The sequence below is a fragment of the Talpa europaea genome (genome assembly GCF_964194135.1).
Source record: "Talpa europaea genome assembly, chromosome: 11".
Classification (NCBI taxonomy): Eukaryota; Metazoa; Chordata; class Mammalia; order Eulipotyphla; family Talpidae; genus Talpa; species Talpa europaea.
Window position 1 is genome coordinate 26,097,708 of NC_140078.1, and position 24,095 is coordinate 26,121,802.

Sequence of the window (24,095 nt, forward strand, 5' to 3'; positions counted from 1 at the left end):
GTGACTATTCAATCCCAAATATACAAGGTCTGCTCACACCCCTGCAAAGAGCCATCTCTAGGAGCTTGGGACCATATGGGGAAAATCTGTGGCCCAAGGTACCAGAGAGTGGTCCAGAAAGGGATACGTGGGCATCAGTGGATATGTTCTCTTGGCTGACTCAGATTCCTTACTCTTTGGAACGAATCATTTGAAAACAGCCAGAGGATACTGAGCACAGGTCCTATGGCATGAGCACTATTACTTGGGTTATCGGGTGAACAAACTGAACTAGCTCTGAATTCCCAACCCGTATGCTGAACAACCAAAAAAACAATCCATGTATATGGGTAGTTGGGGTGGAGTGTGAACTAGGCCATTGAAATTGGGGAGGTCAGAATGCTGAGAGCCCAGAATAACAGATGCGTTAGATAGTAAGGTCACCAAGACTAGTGACAAAGTTTTGAATGAAGAATACTGTGAGTCACTTGTCATTCTATGCTGATTAAGGGGGAGCTCAGTAGATGGCAGAAGCCAGGAAGGGGGAAAATCTCCTCTGGCTGCCTCAAGAGAACTGGCTTTTGTTTTGTTTTTAAATAAAAAGATTGAGAAGCTCCAGAAGTAGCATTAGGAGCAAATAATAATCCCAACCTCCAGCTTTCAGCCCTGGGGCACTTGGAATGTGAGAAAGTAAACAGCTACCACTTGAGACAGCAGCAAAAAAGAAGCAAGATTTTCAAGGGTCAGTCAGGTTTCAGTTTAGAGAAATGGATTTCCTGATCAAAGATACTATATTTGACAGTAGTAATGTGTTCAAAAGTAATATCATTAGCACCTTAAAATATGATTACTATGTTATTTCTAGGGAATTAGACTTTTCATAAATTCTTAAGTTTAGGCTACCATACACTAATAAAAGAAAAATTGCACCATTCATTGAATTTTGCAATAAAAATTAGTATGGGTGGGCTTCAATTCTGATGAAAAACCTTTAAAAGTTGTATCTGCTGCTAAAATTGAGCACTCTTAAGGTCTTTTGTTTTTCATTAATGGAAAATCAAGTTGTTTCATTTCCCTTGTCACCCATTCTCTGCTCCTACCTTTGTTCTTTGTGAGCTAAGATACCAACCCTAACCTGGTAGGGTCTTTAAGAACAAGTAGAAAAGCAGATCACCCTGCTGTGGGGTGAGAAATTTAGACTAATCTGTTTGTTAATGGACAGAGATGATTCTGGAAAGGGAGACAGCACATCTTGATGGATATACTGTTATTGTGCTAAGGACTGTTGCTCTTGTGCTATGACCCATTGTCAGGAGCCTCCCCACTCCTGTCCCCTTAAGGTTCTTTGAGTTTCTTAAGAGTGGGTTGGAAGGAGGTGGGGAGCTAAATAAACACCAGGCACATTCTAAGACAAATGTATTTTATGTGGAGTGTTGGCTTCTTGGCTTCAGTCATCAAGCCAGCTCAGAGTGGCTCTCCTGTGCACTGGACTGTATGAGAGCTTCTTCAGTCACATCTGTGATCCCAGAGTCACGGGCCGATAGCAGAGCTATTCCTGGTTGCCGGAAAGCATGGTCTCTCAACCACATCCACATACTCACTGACAGATTTAGAGACTAAAGGACTAAATCTAGCCCAAACTACTGCTTCTTCTCTCTGCCTGCTGTAGCTGAGGGGGTTGGGAAGGAGGGAGGAAAGAAAAGTAGGAGGAGGGGATTAGGGGGAGTTGGAGGAAGAAGGGGGAGGGTCACCACAGATAGCAGGAAACTCATCATTGTCCAGCTTTGCCTCCTGGTCGTGTGTGTGCGCGTGTGCGCCCACGCACAGCATAGATAGTTCTAGCAGAGATGCCAGATGTGGGGGGAAAGAAAGGACTGACTGGAGAAGAGAAATTCCAGCCTGTTTTGTGAGCACGTATACAAAGCAGACAGTCTCTGAAGCAGGAGCAGGACTAAGGTAAGACAAGTGAGGTACTTCACACACGAAATTTTAGGAGATACTCACTCTAAGTACCAGAGTTGGCACCTGGGCCTGATTGTCTCTTTAAATATTGTGTTTAGGGCCTCCCTGGTGGCACAGCGGTTGAGCGCTGGGTTGCGAAGCTGCCCGAGGCCTCTGTGGTGCCTGTTCGATCCCCGGCTGCTCCCCGGCCACCCAAGGAGGGTCCTACATGGCGCGCAGACCTCTCCTGCCGCCCGCTGCTCCCCTCAGCAGTGTACTTCAGTCCTTCTGCCTGCTCTGCTCCCCGCTCTGGCTCTGGTGAATTCTCTCACCTTCCCGCGCTTCTGACTGTACCCAGTGCATGTATAAACAAAACAAACAAACAAATAAATTAAAAAAAAAAGCCTCTATTTAAAAAATAAATAAAGAAATAAAGAAATAAAGAAATATTGTGTTTAGATACCTCCCTTACTTCAGCCAGGTTCCAGCCATGCTATGAATGTCTGTCAGCTTGTGGACTGCTTTTCCAGAAACCAGCATACAGAGACTTTGTAAGAAACGTTAGGAAGATAAATAAGGGACAAGTCCTTTACTCCATTTCTTAGGACTTCCCCCCTCACTCATTTGGCTACCACTTCTCTGATCTTCTTGCTGTTCCTTTACCATCCTAGGTAGGTCTCACTTCAGAGTCTGCCTGGAATACTTTTCTCCTTTGTGTTTGCATGGTTCACCCTCACCTCCTTGAAATCTTTTTCAAAGGTCCTTTTCAATAAGGCCTACTGAGATTGCTGTTTTTAATATTATTACCAAACCTTATGCCCTCTTCCTCCCTGCTATAATCAGTCCCCTCATAACTTGCTTTTTTGTATTTACCACATGGCAGTCAACTTCTACTACTCAGCTTAATTTTCTTAATTATTACATCCTTGTTTGCTGACGGTCTCCTTCCATTAGTGTGTAAGCTCCAGAGAGACAGGACACTTTGTTTCTTGATCTGTCTCAAACACTTTCAATAGAATTTGGCGTGCAGTAGGTATTCCATAAATGTTTTGGGAATGAATTTCCCTAGCCCTAAGCAAATTGACAAATTATAGCATAACCTTCATTTTTAGTTTGTCTTGCCTCTGTTCATCAGATTAAGTGAATTTTTCTCCTTTTTCCCATGTGAAATCCCACATATAATACATTGATAGGCAAAATTTTGCCACTTTTGGCCACCCTGTTTATTTGGAACAAAACTTCATGGTAGAGTTAAACTATATTCTATAACCACAGCACATGTTCCAACAGTAAAATAAACTCATGACAGAAGTTCATCATTTTTATGTCACATAGTTTATCTGCTCTCAGTCTATGTATCTTGAAATACATTTTAAAATATATCCCCACAGTGAAAATTCCTATTGGCATTTACTGCCTATTTATTCTATGGGTAAAAGTAAAAGGTTGTGGTCTGCAAAGGGAGACATGCTGTAATTCAGTCTCTTTATGGAGAACTTTTTATTTTGTGCTCTGAGTTTATTATTATTTATCTCCTATATCTTCATTGCCTTAATCTTTCTAATCGTGATGACTTAGTAATTCATCGCTTAGTCTTCACAGTCTCTGCTTCCCCTCAATGTATTGCTTCCCCATTCTGGATGGGGAATGCCCACCTGCCCACCCCATCCCCCAAACTGTGCTTCTTTTCTCCCTTCAGGCAGGTCTTTTGTAAGCAGCAGTTGTTACAAAATGGAAAACTGGGTAATATGATCAAAATATATGATGAAAATATATTAAATTTGAGTATGTTGTTAAATCGAGCATTTCTGGAAATAAAGCTTCATTCTCTGGGAGAAATAATAATAATTTAGGATGCAATTTCACTGCTGCATAAATGCTCCCAGCAAATGGATATCCAAATACACCCTGCTGTCGTCTGTCAAAGATAAAGGATTTCAAGGGCAATTTTTCCCACTGGAGGTTAGTAATTGAGCCATATGGTTTATAGATTATTGAATCCAGTGTTACAAGTCTCTGAAAAACAGTTTTGGCTTAAAAGGAGCAATCAAGCAGTAATGTACTTTTACATTCACCATCCACTAATGCAAGCTTATATGCAAGAACAAAACTTAAAACCTGTATCAGTTTTCCCAACCTGAACCATCTTGTGCACCTTGCAACATATTCCAAAAGCATGAAAGAACAGGAGTCCCACATGGAAGCTCTGGAGTTTTCAGGCACTCCCAATTAAAACTAGTAGATGAAATGCTGTAAATGTTTTCTTTGGTGTTAGGGGTTCAGAAAGGTTTCTCAGCTCGTGGCAAAAGTTATGGTAGAGATGCGAAGAGATGGACAGATGGAAGAGTGAAGAAGAGAACTATAAATTAAGACTATAATTCTGCAATCAACTGGGAGGGTTCCCATACTAACTATCCTACTTACTGGCTACAAGAACTTGGAGAAGCTCCCTCACCATCTCAAGCCTCTTTCTTTTGAGCAAACTGGAGGTGATAATAGTGCTTACTTACTAGTTGTAAGCATTCAGTGATCTAATTATGACTGACATAATTGAAACTTCTGAAAGTCACACTTTAGTTTTCTTTCTATAAAAAAATAGTTGTGGCCATGTGTAAAGGCAGGAATGGACACGGTGCAGGTTTTCTAGGATCCAGCAGACCGGGTAAAGGAGGAGTCAGATTCCTCAGTGGTGTTGCAGATTTTTATTGGGATTACCAGGTACACGGCAGGCAGGAGTACTGAGGGGCTGAGGGGCTGGGAGGCTGGCAGGCCTCCCAGCCCCCATCAGGTCTTCATTCTTATGGGCTCTCTGACCTTCTCTCAGCTTCTGCTTCGGCTTCTATTGGCATCCCCGTGACGTAGCCCTTAAAAAGCACAGTCTTAGCCCAGCTGAACCCCATCTACCTATGCCCACACCTTATTCCAGGTGTCCACCATCAGGCATGCATTCAGAACCACAAGGATCCATCATCTATCCTGATGGCGGGAGGGCAGAAAAGCCTGACATTTTTCCTTATCCTACACCATGTATATGTAAGTTCTTACTAAGTCGGGGTAAAGGTGCAACACTGAATTAAGGCAAGCTATGGTTGCCCTCCACACACATCCCCTGGCATCCACTTCACCTGCAGGAAGAGGCCAGAAGCCAAGCTTATATGGCAAATTAAACACAGTGCAGACCGTGGTTAGAAGCCCAGTGAAAGCTGAGATAGGTATGACTGGTGAACTGGAGGCTCCATTGCAAACCTGGGCCCTAGGTCAAATGAACAAGCCTAGAAGTGTAAATCCAGAAGCAAGAACAGGGGAGGAGTAGGATACACAGATAGGAAGGATTAGGAACGGCTGGGCCTCTCTGCAGGTTAGGCCACACCGACATCTGAGCCCACTGTGGGAAGAGAGAATAGACTCAGGGAACTAGAAAGACAGAGAGAACACAAGGTCTTAACAACTGAGAGCAGGCCAACAAAAACATTCCCATTTTACTGACAGCAGTAAAAAAAAAAGACAGACCCTTAGCCTGGGGCAAATACTCACATTCTAAGGAGAGGGACAGGTGCTTCCTGAATTTCAGGCCTGACTCACCCAAATGCTAATGGATCGTGTCTATAACCCCACTTCATTATTAAAGGCAACTGGGAAACCTCTCAAATAGCCAAAGATAATAACCAGTCTCAGAAAAGCTGTCAAGATTAATTATACCTCTATTCGTATTTACATCTGAAAGACTTTTTCTAAAAGATTTTTTTTAAATATAAGACTTAAACTTGATTGGAAATTTCTGCCATGAAGGTGTTAATGTTAAGGAATAGGGGCCATTGAGTATAAAATCAACATTCAAATTTCAGTCACACAAAATTATACTTACCTTTGGTTACAATCAAATTCTAAACTTGTCTAAACCAATGATCAGTCTAGTTCAGGGTTTACCAAACTATCATCTGGGGATCAAATGCAGCCTATCATCCATTTTTATAAATCAAGTTTTGTTGAAATATAGTCACACCTACTGGTTTACATATTTTCTGTGGTTGCTTTGGGGCTACAAAGGCAGAGCTGAGTGGTTGTGATAGAAACCATATGACCCGCCTAAAATGCTTACTGTCTGACTCTATGGAAAAAATGTGCTGACCTCTGAAAGAATCAGTAGAAGAATAAACTGAAGACAAGTAGATAAAATTTGTTTCTCTGCCATTAAGAATTTTTTAAGAGTTCATTCATTCATTTGAAAATAGTGAGCATTTAGAATGCATTTTAGCCTTAGCATTTCCCAAACTACTTTAGGGACAGAACAGTAGAGAAAACCAGAGGACTTACCGTCAACAACCTTACAGTTTAGTGGAGAGCAATTAACTAAAATAAATGCACTGTATGGCATGTGCAGATATGCCCTTTAAGCTGACATAAATCAGTATTGAAGAAAAAGTGGGCTTAAATTTGTGCTATTTTCTGAAAAGTAGTACAGCAGGGACCTTGGTTAATGTGGTATTTGAGTATGGATCACCACCCCCTAAAATTAAGGATGTAAGACTTGCTTTCAGATAAGAATGTCCTGACAGAAGTAACAAAGAAATGAAAGAAATGAACAAAGAGATAAGATCATTCTGGATATAGTCAAGGAAAAGTAAGAAGGTCAGAGGACTGATTTAAGGAGAGAATGGTGAACAGCAAACAGAAATGAATTGGGGGCAGGGGGGGGAGGGGAGAGCAGGTATTAGACCTAATAGAAGACTTGGATTTTACTCTGTGAAATGGAAAGTTATAGAAAGGTTCCCCCTCAAAGAATGAAGTCATCTGACTGATGTTCAGAAACACTCTCTCTGGTTGTCCTGTGTCAGACAAGGGACAGATATAGAGGCTGGGAAAGCAGTTAAAAGACTATTAGTCAACCTTTGCTAAGTTTTGCTATTATAACAAGAAACCCCAGTACCTTGATCATTTAGAATCACTCAACATCACTAAGGTTAGATGTTGGCTGTTACTTTCATTGATATTTCTATGATTCATATAGAAAGAACAATTCCAATCTGGAATACCTCTGGGCCCCAAGCTGGAGGGAAAGAAGAATGGCAGAACATGGTCTTAAAGCCTTTGCTCAGCAGCACATGTCATTTCCACACACATTTCACTGGCCCTAAGTAGACCCAAAGGGCCACGTTTTTGAAATAAAATCTAGCCCTTATTTTCCTGCACTTAACACCCACTTCCTTATAACGTCTATTCTCGATACTTTTGATCTTAGATGGTTAGGGTCTTTCGCTGCATGAGTCTTACTGCAGTGATTAAGAGGATAAACTCTAGAGTCAGGCAAAGCTTCCTGAGGTTTCTTGGATTCTCTTCTCAGTGACCTTGAACAAACACTTAATATCACTGTATAATCTGTAAAATGGTAGATAGTATTTTCCCTGTGGAATGTTTATAGGATAAGAGATGTTTCTAGAACATAATACATGTTCATACTAACAGTAGCTCCGATTTGTAAAGTAAGACAGAGAGGGAAAAGTTAGGGTGAATGCAGAGGGAAGGGCCAGCACTGTAAGTAACTTTAGTTGATTTGAGAATATATGCCCAACATGAACCAGGTCCTTTGCTTTCTTTCACTTCCTCCTCCCAACAGACCTTGTGGAATGAGATTTATCACCCTTACTTTATGGGTCAGTAAGTCAAAGCACACAGCAGTAAGTGATTTTTCCAAGGTCACTAACCTTGTGAGTCTAAGAAGTAGGATGCAAACACAAGTCTATTTGAATTCAAAGCCTGTGCTCAAATAAATTGGATAAAGAACATAAAATTTTAGTGTTGCATGCTATTTATAGTGCACTTATTTTTGATAGCATCAACTATCATAAAAGACTGATAATGTATGAAAGGCAATCTGTGAATGTACTTCTAAAAATCAGTGAGAGTGCTTCGTTTGCTCCATGCAGGCAGATCCTTCTTAGAGGACATATGCAAATGCAGTACAGAATTAGAAAGCCTTATTTATTCCCTAGAATCGGGGAAATAGCTTTCTGGCTTGGATATTAGAAAGCTACATATTGTTTAAGAAGGTAGAAGTGCCTTGTTGATAGTGTAGTGTGGTACATACACTTGAAGAGTGTGATTCTTATCCCTCTGAATCATATATAGTACTGGAAACTAATGTTACCACAATAAAAAAAAAATTAGAAGGCAGAGAAGATGGTTAAAATGATTCAGACATAAAGAACAAGAGTGGAAATTCCTACTTGAAAGAAGAATATGAAAAGGATAAATGTAACTGAAAAACAAAATATGATTATATGAAACCACAGTAGTGTTGACTGTGATATAATTAAAAATAAATGAGATTGCACTTGAGACCAGGTCAATAAGAAAAACATTTAAAAAAATAATGCTCAGGGCTAGTAAATATGCTTTGAAATCTGGTCCTTTATATATTACTCCAAGCAATCTAAGATGAAAAGTAGTTTAGAAAAACACAAGAGACTGTAAAGGTATTCTTGTTCTTTAATTCAATAGTTCCCTCCCTGAGAATTCATTCCTGAAAAATAATTCAAAATATTAGGGGAAAATGATGATTTTTTTAAGAATTATTTCAAAGGTAGCTCTTAAAATGTGTCTAACAAAACAATGGTTAAATCAATAATGATATTTCTACTCCCTAGAATTTTATACAGATATAAAGCTTATGACATACACATTTTTTTGAAAATATAGATTGAAGAATAAAGTGCTGATAAATTTTACAATGTGGATGAACCTTGAAAGCATACTAAGTAAAAGGTGCCAGACACAAAAGGCCATATATTTATATATTATATGATTGCATTAAAATGAAATGTTTGGTTTAAGCAAGTTATGAAGACCAAAAGTAGATGAATGGCTTCCTAGAGTTGGGTGTATGAAATGAGGTAGAGGTAGGGCAGTGGGGTATGACTACTAATAGGTATATGTTGGGTTTTTTTGAGGTGATAACAATATCCTTACCTAGATTGGGATGATGGTTGCACATATCTGTCGATATAAAATGTTCATTGTACACTTCAATTGGATGAATTATGTCTTGATAACAGTATCTCTTAACAATGATGACAAAAAGACTATTTACTGTAGTTAAGACTAACTTACACAAATTCATGAAAAACAAACTAGAGTAAATATAACCACATGCCAACAGTACCTGGTTCAGAGGATGAATTTATAGGTAAACCTTATTATTTATCTTTTTGTTTAAATTTTTTATAATGTGATTAGATCTCTTTCATTATGAAAAAATAAGTAGGTAAAATTAACATATATAGAAACCATTCTCTTCATAGTTGTACCTCCCCTTTCACCAAAATCTAATGTTTTGTTGTTGTTTTTTTACCTTGCTAGTAAGTCTAGAGTCAGAAAATTTAGAGTCTAGCAGCTTTTATAACCTCTTCTCGGCATTTAAGATTATGTGTTACAATTCTGTGAATGAAAAAGAAAACCATAGTAATGGGTGTAATCCCAAAGGAAAAAAATATGCACATTAAGATTCTGACATTGAATACACATTTGTTGTTATTTTTAGGAAGTGATAGAAGCAATCGCTGAGTGTGCGTTTAAGACTTCACCTTTCCCAATTCTCCTTTCATTTGAAAACCATGTGGATTCGTAAGTATTTGATAAATCTGACTCTCTTTCCCAAATAGAGCATATTTAATAACTGTTCATCAGATTAAGATTATTTGGTATGATTAATGATGTTCTTCAATTATGTTATATGTCAAATGGCACATTTTCATCTATATATGATTGAATTCATTTGTTTAAATCTCATTTACATTTACATTAAAATAATCCATTGGACTGTGGAAACTATTTTCATGCCATATTAGGAATTTTAAACTAGTAAGATTCCTTTTTCACGATGCAGTACAACACATTTCCTTTCACAATATGTGTCTATTGCAGTGGGTCAGTTGAATAATCTTCCTTCATTAGTTCCATTCATCGCACACGAATTTATAGTCTTCCACACTAAAATGACCAGTACCCCGCAGGTTGGAGTGTGGAGGGAGAGCTATAGCTCTATTCTGCCACTGTGCACTTACACAGAACTCACAGCCTCTGTGCTCAACACTTGTCCCTCCCATTGGTTTCCCTGCTTGTTAATATTTGTAATAAACATTTTCTATTTGAATAGCCTGCACTTACTACTGAATGACACTCAGAAAGACAGTTTTGGCTTAACTGTTTTATATTCAGTTGATCACAAATTACTAGAATAGCACACATTTATATGTAATACGTGGATATAGCTACTCAATTTAAAGAGCTTCAAAATGAAAGATTCTTCCCTTTATTGAATTAAAATTCAAGAAACTAAAATCCCAGTTCATGGAATTAATATCTGAAGAACATGTGGTTGTAACCATATTTCCTCAAAAGAACATTTGTAAAGCCCTCACTTTCATTTCTACTATCTAAGCCAGATCTCTCAGCTGTAGCCAGTAGCACCTTTCCTAAATTGGCTCACGAATACCTTTTTTTCCCTGCTTCCTCTTGAAAGTCTTTCCCAGGTCACTGATTCCCTTTGTCCAACTAATTTGCAACACATGCATCAGTTCATTAATTCTTAAAGAATTCACTGAAACTTAAGCAGTTTGAGCTTCAGCTTGAGGAATTTCTGACTAGTTAAATGTCACAATTTGTTAATGTGTGCGTGGAGAGACACCTTATTTGGAAATAACCAGTTTTATAATCACCCCATATTCTAGTTTGCCCTCAGGAAATCCATATTACATTTACCAGCTTGTGATTCTGCTTCATTCTGAAACAATCAGCCAATGAATAATGTCATCATTTGGCACATAGTTTCTCTAGCATTTATGAGGGCAGTTGAAGGGAAAAGAATGTATTTCACTTCTATTTCCCTTCTAACTAAAAGGAACACTTCTTAGTTGCTGTATTTAATATCTCATTTGCTGCAACAACTCTGATTTTGTAGATGACTTCCCAGGAACATTCTCATCTCTACTCATCCCTTTGTAATTGGGCTCTAACAATTCGTTAACACCTTTCTTTCAGACAATAGAGTTTCCAGACTCATTGGCTGATGTATTTCCTTTTTGAAGAAAAGACATCTAGCATACTTATTTTCATAAAGAAATGTTTCTATATAAATTATACAAAATGAAAAACCCTGTATCCATTCTTATTGTCATTCCTGTGACACTGAACTCTCCTATAAGGTAGCCAAAGAAGTATCTAACACCACCACACCATGAACATGATGGAACTAATATCCATTGAATATATATTATGTCAAGCAGCATTCCAAGTAGAAACTCATGTAACCTTCACCCCAAACTTATGTGCTCCTAAAAAGAAAGGTTGTGATTATATTTATAGATGAGTGTCTAAGGCAGTGAGTAATTTGCCAGCTAATCTGGCTTCAAATTTAATAGTTTAACCAAACATCATCCCCTATACCTAAGCAGAAGCATTGTGAAACTTCAAAACATAGAATTAAAACAATTTGCATACCAAAACAGGTGTTTGCAAATGTACACATTTATGTGGCTTGTGACTCTTAATCACAGGATATTTTGGATTTTTTGCAGTCTTCAGTGCCAGTCAGACACAGAGCCAGTACTGGGCATGAAAACTAAATACTACGTTGTACACAAAAGCAAAGATGATAGTGACATAATACTACCCCTTCTGTTTTAAAAATGAGAGATTTAGCTATTAAAAGCTCATTAATGATACAAGTGTAACAAAAGGAAATAGGAAAACCTTCCCAGGATGCCATGATTTTTATCCCAAAACATTAGGTAATATAATGGTAGTAAAATACTAAGACACTGAATTGTATTGTGGGAGGAAGTTGTTTGCTTCGTATTTCTATTGTCCTTGATATCAAAATCACTCAGCTTCAGTTCTTGCATAGGAGAACTGTCACAGACCCAAAGAAAACTGATAGGTTTTCTCTCTACTCGTGAAATCTTATGCTTGCCAAGTGGGTCACCTCATCTCATTGCTGAACCCAGAGGCAGACACTTCAGCACTCTGCCCCACTAAATCTAAATAGAACCTCAGAATCCTTCTAAACACAGTATCGAGGGACATACCCCCAAATATGTCTGAAATCCATTTGCCCTCTTTAGTGAAACTTTTTTTTCCTCTGGTATGCTGCAACTACAGAATACCAAATTCCAACTCTGGTCTCACCCAATTTGGACCATATCATCAGAATAAACTCACAAAGGAAAAAAGAAATCCACTGAATGCCCTCATGTTCGCTCCAAATAGCTGAAATCATTTATCCAATAAGGGGAATCTTCCATTAGCAGCTTTTAACTTATCCCTCTCCCCCTGCTACCTCAGATCCCCATAAGGAGCAGATTCTTAACCCACCTCCCATGCCTGAATGCAAATTTATAGAAATGAGTCTTTGATATATCAATATTTAAAAAACAAACAGAACTTTGTGAACTCTGATACTGCACCTAATTGGCGAACTGATGATTTCATTGAAGGACTCTACTCCGAGTTCAAGGAAAGTAACCTCTGGCTCTGGTTTGGCCACACTGGAATGTTGGGCCAGGCCCCTCATTGCTTGAGCTGAACATTCTTCATCTATAAGAGGAGGAAATTGGTTTGAGTTCAACTTGGAGATTTTACACCACACCATGGGCCACATTCGTTCCTTGATCGGAAAATTGACCGTTTTGGCAGGTGCCTCCACTTTAGGGATAGTTTAATAAGTCCAATAGCCCAAAGCTCAAAATATTTTTGTGACTCTGTTCCTCTTGTTTTATCTCCATGGTATCTGATGTTGATGTTGTAAAAGCTTCAGGATTTTTTGTTTACTCTCTAATGGCAATGATAATATCTTTTATATCTAGTTCTGATCCACAATTAAAGTTGTTTTGTTTTCCTGTGACTCTATCCCATTTGCTCTCTGTTCTGATCAGTTCCCTGTTTGGTAGGCTTGTGTTTGTAGGAAAAAAATGAATAACCTAATTACTGAACAGCACATTTTAGATTTTTTTGGATACCTACCACTTTTTCTTTTCATCTCCATTGATTTTGGACCAGTTTTTAAAAGTCTAGGTCAGATTTAAATCCTTGCTGTGCACAGTGCAATTGATCTGCATCATTTGGGGCCCCTGCCTTAGACTCTGCCTGGAATCTTCATTTTATTAAGACCTCGAGTGATTTGAATGGAGCATTAGCATTCCACTATGGTCTATTAACCACCTGTATCTCCATTCCCTGCAGGCTTGTTAAAAATACAGGGCTCTCTCCCCAGCTCAGAATAAGGGTCCTAAGTCCAAGTTTGGCACCCACAGCATTAACATTCAGGTGACTTTTTAGTGGAATTGATATGGGGACTCTGTTACATTGTAGAAAAGACTCTGCTTTCCACCTACTTAGGGACACCTCCCCAAATCATTCTACGGGTGAAAATAGATTCCTCAAGAAATCCCCAAAACAGAGCATTAGGGTAAAAACCACTGTTTGACTCCAGGTGTCCGAACAAAGGAACTTGAGGCTCCCAAGTTGGGACTCTCAAGAAAAATACCATCTACTTGACATTGTTGACTCACTTTATCACAGTGGTTCTCAAACTTGAAAGTGCATCAGAATTACACAGAGGGCTTGTTAAGATGCAGACTCTGGGCCCAACTTCCCCCAAGATTCTTATTCGGAATCTGTGTTGGAGACTTCAAATCTGCATTTCTAACCAGCTCCAGTTGCTACTGATGCTGCTGGCCTGTGAACATTTAATAGCTTTTTTCAGTGAAAGTAAAATGGAAGATTTAGTTTGTTTCATACAAGCGGGAACACATGGGCCCAGAACAGTGAGCTTGTCTCAGGTATAGCCACTGAGCCCCACTGACGCTGTTGAGCACCTGGGCCAGTGAGGCTTCTAGCAAGCATGTTTGCACTGAGGATGCCTGGGTGCTCCAGCAAGAGAGCTACTTCTCTTGCTTGTTCCAGACTTCTAACAAGTTGTCAGTCAACAAATGCTCCAGTGCTTTTGAAAATCTGTTCTCTGATTGGCAGGCTTTCCTCTCTCCCTAAAGAAACTGCTGTATGTTCTGAGCACAGCTTAAGCCACATGGTGAAATCTCATACAGGTCAGGAAAGGCATGATGAGACCTGGGAGGTTGTTATATAGGACATTGCAGCTTCTGTGAACCTCTGTTTTGCCTCTCCCTGTAGTTCCAAGAAGGCAATGATCTCAGACTCATATTTGAACCCTAGAGAACTCATTTGGTCCTCCCAAATATATACCATGCTTTTTTTTAAAGGGCTATCAAAAGACCTTTTCCAGTGAACCACTGTAATAGGATTTGAACTTCCAAGGCACCATCCCCCAGGAAAAAAAAAAAAAAAAAAACAGTTCATGATCCAGGCTTAACATTCATAGAAGAGAAAGTAAAAAAAGAATCACATCTTATAATTGACTTGAATCATAATAAAGAATGTTCTTCATAATTTACTTATTCTTCCAACAGTCTCAGTTCTTTCAAAATGTATTAACACCGTAGCATGTAGGGACAACTATTGGAGATCAAATTTGACAGCCTGTAGATCAAAATCACAGTCCATAAAACCCAGGGAAATTGCGTACCTTTATAATGATATTTAACATTCTGCAGAATGAGATTTTTCCTGCTTTTTAAAAGGTCAAAGGAAGTAGGTATTGGAAAAACATGGATGCTCTTTCATATCAAACCTGCAGCCACAGCCTTTTTCCATCAGAACATGTTCCTTTGGACATATAATTAGGCTGACACCACTTTTACTTCCTTATTATGCACATAAGAATTGCAGATACCTTTTCGCAAGGTGCCTGCTTCTTTGATCTTTTCTATGATTCACTCCCAAGTGGACACAATTCTGCTACCTGCCATTTCTCTTCCTCGTTTTGAGGTTGCTCTTCCTTCTCCCGCCCATCCTCCCTTTCCTGTTCCTCTTGGTCCTTTCATCTCTCCCACCTCCCTTCCTTCCCTCTCTTTGTCTTTCCTTCTCCCATTCTCTGTCCACCTTCTTTCCTTCCTCCTTCTCATCTCTGCCCTCACCTCCTGTTAACATGCCTTTGCAGCAGAGATCTCTGTTTGACAAATCTCACCCAAGCATTCGCCTGGAGGTATGAACTATCAATAGTTCACATCCAAGTGTCTTGTATTTGACTTAGAATCAGGAAATGAAACAAAAGGGACTGAGTCTCTGATTGTAGGACATTCAAGAATCCAGTGACAGGCAAATGACTTGCTGTCCCCTCCACGCATGTCTGTGGGGTTCAGCCTTAGAAATAGCTTCTACCGTTCGCCTGTGTGTTATACGAATCCAGGATCATCAACAAGGGGTTGTAAAGGATAAAAATGACCTTCAATGGCAGGAAGAGGAAATTAACCTCATTCTATAATTAATGACACAAAGTAATCCTGTCCAGACTCTTTGCCCAAGTGTCCTTGCTTTTATTCTTTCCTTGTCATCCTCTCGTAGCCCAAAGCAGCAAGCCAAGATGGCCGAGTACTGCCGACTGATCTTTGGGGATGCCCTGCTCATGGAACCACTGGAAAAATACCCAGTAAGAAGTTTTGATGTTTACCCCCGAAGGAATGCATGTGGTTGGAATTAGGGGGAAACTTCCTTACGTCCTTTCCATGTTTAGATGTCTCTGTTAGATTAATGTTTTGCCCAGGTGGATAACAACAGTGTGCCCCACTGCTTGCTTCCTCGGCCATGGTATTCTCTTCCTTGCCAGAGGTGACCCAGCCAGGACTTCAGAATTGCCACAATCGACATCAGTTCACAGGGACAGTCCAAGAGCACAGGGCTTTCTCACTTCCTGGGGTACCTTTTCACACCCCTTTGAGAGAAATGGGTTAACAAAATGGGACATTGCAGGTGGCACAATGACACGCTGCCTATTGCTGCTGGCCATTGCCAATTTCCAAAGGCTTGGGCCTTTGCTGTAGCAGAACTGAGGCCTTCCACGGCTGGACTAACATCCCGGCTTTGGGAAGCAAAGCAGAAATATCCTAATCCAGTCTTTTGCTCTTAGACCCTTTCTCCACACATTCTTAACATAGTTTCATTCCAGCCCCAGACTCACCATAAGCAAAGAATAGAGAGCCAACTTTCAGGAGTCCAGTAGACTTTCTAAAAATAACCCATCTTGAGATTGGCACATATACAGTATCTAATAACCCTCTCATGGGAAATTGATTTTCCCATTAGATGTACAAGCTAGAAACTCGAGAAGTATGGGTTGCAAATAATGGTGGCTTGATTCTCAGGGATGGAAGGAAATTTGAAGCCACCCAATCCACTTTTGCTAATGCCAAGTATATTACAAATTAGATGCCTTCTGCCAAAATTGGGATTTTGCTGTTTTTAAACTGCATTAGAAAAGTCAGGAGCTAACTGTCTTCTCTTTTTTTGGAAATTCAGGACAGGGACCTATTAGCAGTCTGAAATCAAGACAGTTGGATTTATATGGTCCATGAGAAAACTCATGAAAGTTTGGGTTAGCACCCCAAATTTATTATCTTATTCCTGTAGGTGCTGTTGTAGAAGTATGAATAAAGTAATCAGATGGTTCTTTCATATGAAAAAAGAAAGATCTATTAACCAGACTCCATGCAGGACACACATAAAACAGTATAATGAGCTGTGTTAAAAGCAGTAAAGATTAATCTAGAAGCTCTTGGTATTCAAGAGCTTGGAATTTGGGAAGGGAAGGAAGAATATTTTTAAAGAATATGCTTTATTTTCCTATAGCTGGAATCTGGAGTTCCTCTTCCAAGCCCTATGGATTTAATGTACAAAATTTTGGTGAAAAATAAGAAGAAGTCGCACAAGTCGTCAGAAGGAAGTGGCAAAAAGAAGCTCTCAGAACAAGCCTCCAACACATACAGTGACTCCTCCAGTGTGTTCGAGCCGTCTTCACCAGGAGCTGGTGAGGGACTGGCAGACTTTCCTGTTATGTGTTAATTTAGAATTGCTGCTCGAAATTAGTTTAGAAGGTCTTCTAGCATCTCTGTTTGGGTGGAAATTTTTTTTGAACTTTATTTTATTGTGTGTATTGAGGTAACACTGGTTTACAACACTGTATGTTTTTTCATGGTATACATTCACAGCATTACAAATGTATGTTATCACACCATATCAACTACCAAAGCCCTTTAATCCTCCACCATTGTGTCCCCCTCCCCTTAGCTCCCAACCCCTTTCTTTCTGGTAGTCTTAGTTTGGCAGTCATATCTCAAGGACTTGTTTTCGTCTATTCCTTTGCTTTTTTTTTATATTCCACATGAGTGAAATCATCCCATATTTGTCTTTCTTCTTCTGACTTATTTCACTTACCATAATCCCCTCCAGTTTCATTAATGTTGTTGCAAAAGGCAAATATCCACCTTTTTTATAGCTGAGTAGTATTCCATTGTGTGTATATAGCACATATACACTCATCTGATCCACTCATCTGTCCTTGGACATTTAGGTTGTTTCCATAGTTTGGCTGTTGTGAATAGTGCTGCAGTGAACATAGGAGTGCAATTTGTGTTTTTCTGTTCTTCAGAAAGATACCTGGATCATATGGTAAATACAGGAAACTTCTATACTGTTAATATAGACTAGTCCAGCTTCTATGGGAAAACCACTATGGTGATGTCTCAAGATATTCAAAATAGAGCTTGGACACAATTTTAAGCTGTAATCATTTTCTGTTGCTGCTATAAACTTGGTGACTTTAAACTACACACATGTATTGTCCTTCAGTTTTGCAGTTCAGAAAACCCCTAAGGGTCTCACTAAGCTAAGCTCCAGGTGGCTGCAGGGCTGTGTTCCCTTCTGGAGACTCTAAGGATAAATTTTTTCCCTTGTTTTTTCCAACTTGAGGCCACCCACATCTGTTAGCCTATGTCCCCCTTCCTCCAGCTTCAAAGCCAGCCATGTCACATTTCCGTTACACTTCTGTTGTCACATCTCCCCTTGACCACAACTGAGAAAAGTTCTGTGCTTTTAAGAACTCATGTCATTACACTAAACTAATTCAGATAACCCAGGATAATCTCCCTGTGCCACCCATACACCCCCACCCCCCCACCCTCCAAGGTTCTTTTTTTTTTTTTTTTTTTTTTTTAAATAAATTTTATTGTTATATTCCCCATACAATTGCAGCCCCCCCATTCTGACCCCAATCCCTCCCCTCCCGCCCCCCTAAAAGTGTCTCTGGTTCATAGTTTTTTGTTGATTTTGATTTTCACTATCTTATAGTTATTCATTTTCCTGGTCCCTTATTTAAGTTTTCTAGATTCCTGCTATGAGTGAGACCATCCGGTATTTTTCTTTTTCTTTTTGGCTTATTTCGCTGAGCATAATCCCTTCCAGTGCCATCCATGTTGCTGCAAATTGCATGTGTTTATCTTTTTTGAATGCTGAGTAATATTCCATGGTATATATGTACCACATCTTCTTGATCCAGTCATCTATTTTTGGGCAAGTCCCCTCTGTCATGTAAGGTAGCATATTCACAGGACATGGCCATTTTGAAGAGGCCATGATTCTGGCTACCACATAAACCAAAGATTATTTATGTGACGATTTTAAGCTCCTCAATATCTACAATCCCTTGACATTAACTATGGACTGCACAAAATGTTCAGTGAATGCATTCTCATTGATATGCTGAGGATGTCGGAGCAATTCAGCTCACCAGAGCTTTTTAACAGGTGAAATGATAAAGTTACTTGAATTCTTCTTTCAAAACTGTTAGGTGATGCTTAATATCATTCATTTTCCTTTCGATTTAGATTGAAATAGATTTCTGTGGTTACTGAGAATCCTTTTCTCAGTAACCACAGCGTTCACCCATTTCCTTTTTGGCAAACTGAAAAGTGTATTACAAAGATCTGATTGCAGGACGAACAAATGGAGCAAACTTTAAGCTTAAATCTCAGAAGTTCTTCAATGAAAAGTTTAACATTGGAACAACACTTTGGAAAACTGCATCTACAAAAATTAGAAATATGCACCCTCTGTGATCCAGGGATGCCATTCCTAGTCTATATCCAACAGAAATGTGGATAAATGTTCACTGAAAGACAAGTACAAAAATTGCAGAAAGCAGCACTATTCATAATAACCAAACTGTGCCCTTGAAAGTTAGAATATGGTAACCTTTGAGGAAGACGTTTGAGAAAGGACATTCAGAGCTTCCGAACTCTGGTATTTTGTTTGTTGTCTGAGCTGGTTACTAAGGTCTATTTAGCTGGTGATAATTTACTACACTGTACATTTATGACATGTATATTTCTCTCTGTAACTGTCACATGTCAAAAGATTTTTAAAAATAAAAGCACAAATTTTAGGGCAATCCTCTGATTTAGCTTCTATTTTTCCACTCAAGGGGAAAATCCTGAAAATCCTTATCCAACAGACATTATATAATTCTTTGAAAGGATTTTGTTGGTAGTTTTTAAATGTTCATTTCAAACATTATTATACATTTCTGATTCATTTTTCAAAAATAGTTTTTGTTTTCAGTAAGGACGTTCTTTTTAAAGTTTTGGAACCAAAATCTTTTAGCGAGCTCCCCTATTTCCTAACACAATTCCACCTCTTGAATGCTAGCGAGTAAACCATGGCTTCCTTTGCATGTGGGAGCTGTTGTTTTTACCATCTGCCTTTCCTGCTACCAGTTCTCTCCTGTTAACTGGATACATAACACAAATAACGATCTTTACAGGCAGTGAACATTATTGCTTAATACAGAGAAAGAGCAGCAATCTGTTAGTAATTCGGTAGATTTCCTAAGTTGGTCTCAGTCTGTTGTGCAATCCTCATTTATTTCAATGGAAAATTTTGGACATTTTAATATGTAGGTAGGCCCCTGAATAAAGAAACTGCTAATTTACCATTTGGTTTGTAGATATCCTCAGGATTGGGAACTCAAAGTAACTTGAAAAATAGTACATGGTGGTTATTTCAAAACTTACTTAGCTAACATGGCCCCTCTTGGCTGGCAGCCTCTTCCAGAATTCGGACCTTTGCCAGTGCACTTGTCTTAAAGAAATAGGGTAAAGCAAGAGGTTTTTTTAAATGGCTCAAAAAGATTCTGCAAAGGTCCTTCCTGAGATGTCTAAGGGGAAAATCATATCTCTGCTCACAGGAATAAAAGACAAATTATTTCTTTCCCACATAAACCAAAGAATAACCTCATGGAGGGAATGAGTTGATTGGTATATTGCTGTGACCTATGAAGCATATGTAGAAGGTTCTGCCAAACAATTTTTTTAATCAAATGTGATTTTATTTTTTAAGTTGTTTGCATTTTTTCTTTTTTTAATATTAACTTTTTTTTTACATCATTGCTCATTTTTAAACAATATTTGCTTCCCCCCAACCCCTCAGGTGTAGTCCCCTTAGAGTTTCCTTCACCAATGCACCTGTGCACCATCACCTCAGTCCCCTGTGCTCCTCCCTCCCTCCCTCTGATCCCTCTCCTGTCTCCTCCCCTGCAGGATGTCTCTGATTTATAATTGTCCATTTTTGCTTTGTTGTATTTGTACTGTTATTATTGTTTTTACACTGATGTCTTATTTGGTTCCCCTATAAGTGAAACCATCCGATATTTTTCTTTTTCCTTCCAGCTTATTTCACTGAGCATAATTCCTTCTAGTTCCATCCACATTGCTGCGAATGGCATGAGTTTATCTTTTTTGATTGCTGAATAATATTCCATTGTGTATATATGCCACATCTTCTTGATCCAGTCACCTATTTTGGGGCATTTGGGTTGCCAAACAATTTTTAAATTAGTTGATTAAAAGAATCTCTTCTCTAAAACCAATATGTAACAACTTTGATTATGAAAAACATTTAAGTGCCATCCTCTTAAAAGAGGTGCTAATAGGGTGTTTTCTGTATTAAGTATAGTTGGTTAATCTTATTAACTAATGTCAGAATTACAAAGTGATTGCTGTGTGGCTATCTTTAATACATAATTCATAAATCTAAGCCTTGATGTTTCCAGAATCTTTTCCCTCTGCAGCTATTTTATGAATACTTTGCTCACTGATTTCATTCAGTAGTTGATTAAACTTCTTCAGCCAAATGAAAACATTTATAAGCACCTTGGAAGACAATGCTGTGAGCGCTGTGTTATTTATATAGATTGAGCAGGACAGCTAACTTTCCAAAGGCAAAGAGGGAAGAGACTTGTCAAGCCAATTTACCTCATTCTTGTGCCAGTATTGCCATCTACTGGAATCTTAATGCTATTGTAGTGAATGAATCAAAAAATAGTCAAATCAAGCAATTTAGTTATGCCTTCTATACTTTTCACTTGATAATATTCGTTATACTAACTGATATTACTGGGTTTGACTAAATGCAGAACTATGGAATAATGTAATGTTGCATACTTGTGAAATATTTAACCTAGCAGAATCATCCACCAAATCTTCAAAGAGGATAACTGTCCATTGGAGCAGCTGTTGGCTAAATATGAAACGGAATTCTGTCTCACTGAGTTAGATTTGCAGCTCAGTGATTTTTAAGGGTTTGCCCTTTTTATCCTTCTCTTTTAAATATATTAAAATATATGCATGTTTAGACAATGACAATACATTCATCAACTAAGACTGCAGGCAAAGTATAGGATATTGTTGGCACATTACAGTTTTTGTGTAGTCAGGGGTGCTGCCATAGTCCCAAGCTTTCTCGATTCCTGTGGAGTCCTCTGTGACCTTGAGAGAATAGCCACAATGTCATTGAGTGCCTGCCAAGCATCAGATGAAAGGACAGGGGTCATTTATTTTAGGGTCGTAAAGGTCCTGAAAGAGAACGTATACGTCAAGATAGGATGGATATCCCATACCAAGCTAACTGTATATGATTCCAAATAGATTTGAAAAGCATGTTTCAAGCGCAAATGTTTTAAAAAGAATATAGATAAAAATATTGGCAACCAGTTTTTATGAATTTGGAAATTTCAAATGATATTCACAGATCAAATTTAGAAAAAATCTATATGAAAAATAGTATAATTTAATAATTCTCTGAGTAAAATTTAAATATCCTGAAGCATTATTTTAAAACTGTGAAAGGCCCATTTCTAAGGAAATTTTTGGTAATGCACAGTACTTGCTTCAAAACAGTAAATGTCTGTTTACTTCATGACCTGTTATTAAAATTTGACAGGGGAAGCTGATACAGAGAGTGATGATGATGACGATGATGATGACTGTAAAAAATCTTCCATGGACGAGGTAGGTCTCCAGGGCTTAACTTGTAGTCACAGGGCTTCCCACTAACTTGCCAGCACAAGCTCTTCCCCCAGAATATAGTCCATGGTCACCTTCTGCCATCTAGTGGTGAGAAGAGTCACAATTCACTTTGAAATTTGTTCCCTAATCCATTTGGAAATGAAGCTGAAACGGGGGTTACTAAAGGAAGGACGAGGTGATGAGCAGAGTTCTCAGTAATGGGCAGTGTTGCTGAGCCTCACTGCCATCAATGGGGTATCAAATGGGATATCAAAATTTGCCTTCCTCAGTGTTTGACAATTAAATGGATTGTCAAACAGTGCATAATTCAAAGTAGAAATGAGATTTGGAGAAATGTTCAGAAATACGATGTTAATTCCATTGTTGTAACTTTGGAACGACTAGAGATATCTACTGATATAAGCTCACACATCAAAAAAACTTAATCTCAGAATATCAATGGTACATAATCTAGAAGCAAGTCACAAATTGGTCAATTTGAATTTTATTTATTTTTTTAAAGTTTTATTTATTTATTTTATACGAGAACTGGGGTACAGGCCAGAGGCACAGTAGGGTGAGAAGACTCACCAGAGACAGAGAGGGGAGCGGAACAGGCAGACAGACCAAAATACACTGCCGAGGGGAGCACTGGGCAAGAGAGGAGAAGTCTGCCGCGCCATGTGGGTATGGCCCTTGCTGGTGGGGAATCGATTCCGCAATGTAGAGGCTGTGGGCAGCTTCACAGCGCTGCGCTCAACTTGCTGCGCCACCAGGGAGGCCCTCAATTTGAATTTTAAAGCTTTGTTTTAGCAGGTGTCTTGGTTGAAATGTCTGTATTAAATCTGCTTTCCAATCTGTTGGAAAGTATCTGTCTCAGTACTTACATCTTTACAATGTATCTATAAAGATAAATAACAAATAAGAGGCTGTTCTCGTTTATGTTCTTCCTTTTAGAATTTCACTCTTTAATATAATCTAATTTTTTTGTTTAATGATGTTCCCTTACTTAATTTTGACTTAATATCCAGGACAAAAATTGTTTAAATGGTAAGGTGTTCTGACTGAGAATTATTTCAATTGTGTATAATTTTTTTTCAGTGGTTCTTGTTAACTTAAAAACTGTATTACTAACCAAGTGGTCCAATTGCAAATGAATATTTCCAATGAACGGTTAGCTTAAATATTGCTGCATGAAATTCCAAAGAAATTTTGTCCCTATGTCGTCTCTTTCCTAAAACAGGAGAAAATATTAGCTCATTAGTCTGCAGAGTTCTGTCCATGCAATAATGTATTTTGAGGTTTTTTTTTTCTTTTAATGAAACTATCAAAGTGATGTGTAATAGTTATATAATAACTAAAGTAACATGAAATTTTACTGTGTGCCAGTTACTGTCCTGAGCTCTTTCCTATAGATTAACTCACTTAATAATCACAAAAACCCTGTATATTTAGGAACTAATTTTATCCTAGTCCTACAGATGAGATAGAGCTTTTAAGTAACTTGCCCAAGACTACACAGTTTCTAAGTGTGGATTTGGGATTTAAAATCAGGCAACCTAGAAATTGAGCTATTGACCCTTGTATTACACTACAAAGCTTGACTAATATCTACACAGCCACTAAGAAGGCAGGGAGAGAGGAATGTTTCTAAAGAAAAGTAACCATTGTTTGCCAATACAAGTTGACCCACCCATCCTACTTCCAAAGGAAAACTTTACTTTTATTTTTTTAGCAATTTTCAGTTCACTACAGAATAATTTGTCACTACAGAATAATTTTCTTATCTTAGAGTGACTTCTTGATTGATTAACCTCAGACATCATCTATGGACTTGCTGCTAGGCAGATGAGATGTAGCTCAGTGCTTCTCAAACTTGAATGTGCATTCGAGCACCATATGAAACCACAGGTTCTGATTCAAAAGACCTGT

At 38.6% G+C, this 24,095-nt stretch overlaps 1 protein-coding gene across 2 annotated transcripts in view; it reads left to right on the forward strand.

Moving 5' to 3' along the window:
* PLCB1 (phospholipase C beta 1) overlaps positions 1-24,095 on the forward strand; it is a gene marked incomplete at both ends in the record, with an annotated part of 613,641 nt that overhangs the window by 464,935 nt on the left and 124,611 nt on the right. For both annotated transcript variants that reach the window (XM_084247878.1, XM_084247879.1), the window contains 4 exons: positions 9,458-9,540; positions 15,394-15,478; positions 16,675-16,852; positions 22,099-22,166. In XM_084247878.1, coding sequence (XP_084104004.1) covers positions 9,458-9,540; positions 15,394-15,478; positions 16,675-16,852; positions 22,099-22,166 — 414 coding nt within the window. The remainder of the gene's footprint in view (positions 1-9,457; positions 9,541-15,393; positions 15,479-16,674; positions 16,853-22,098; positions 22,167-24,095) is intronic.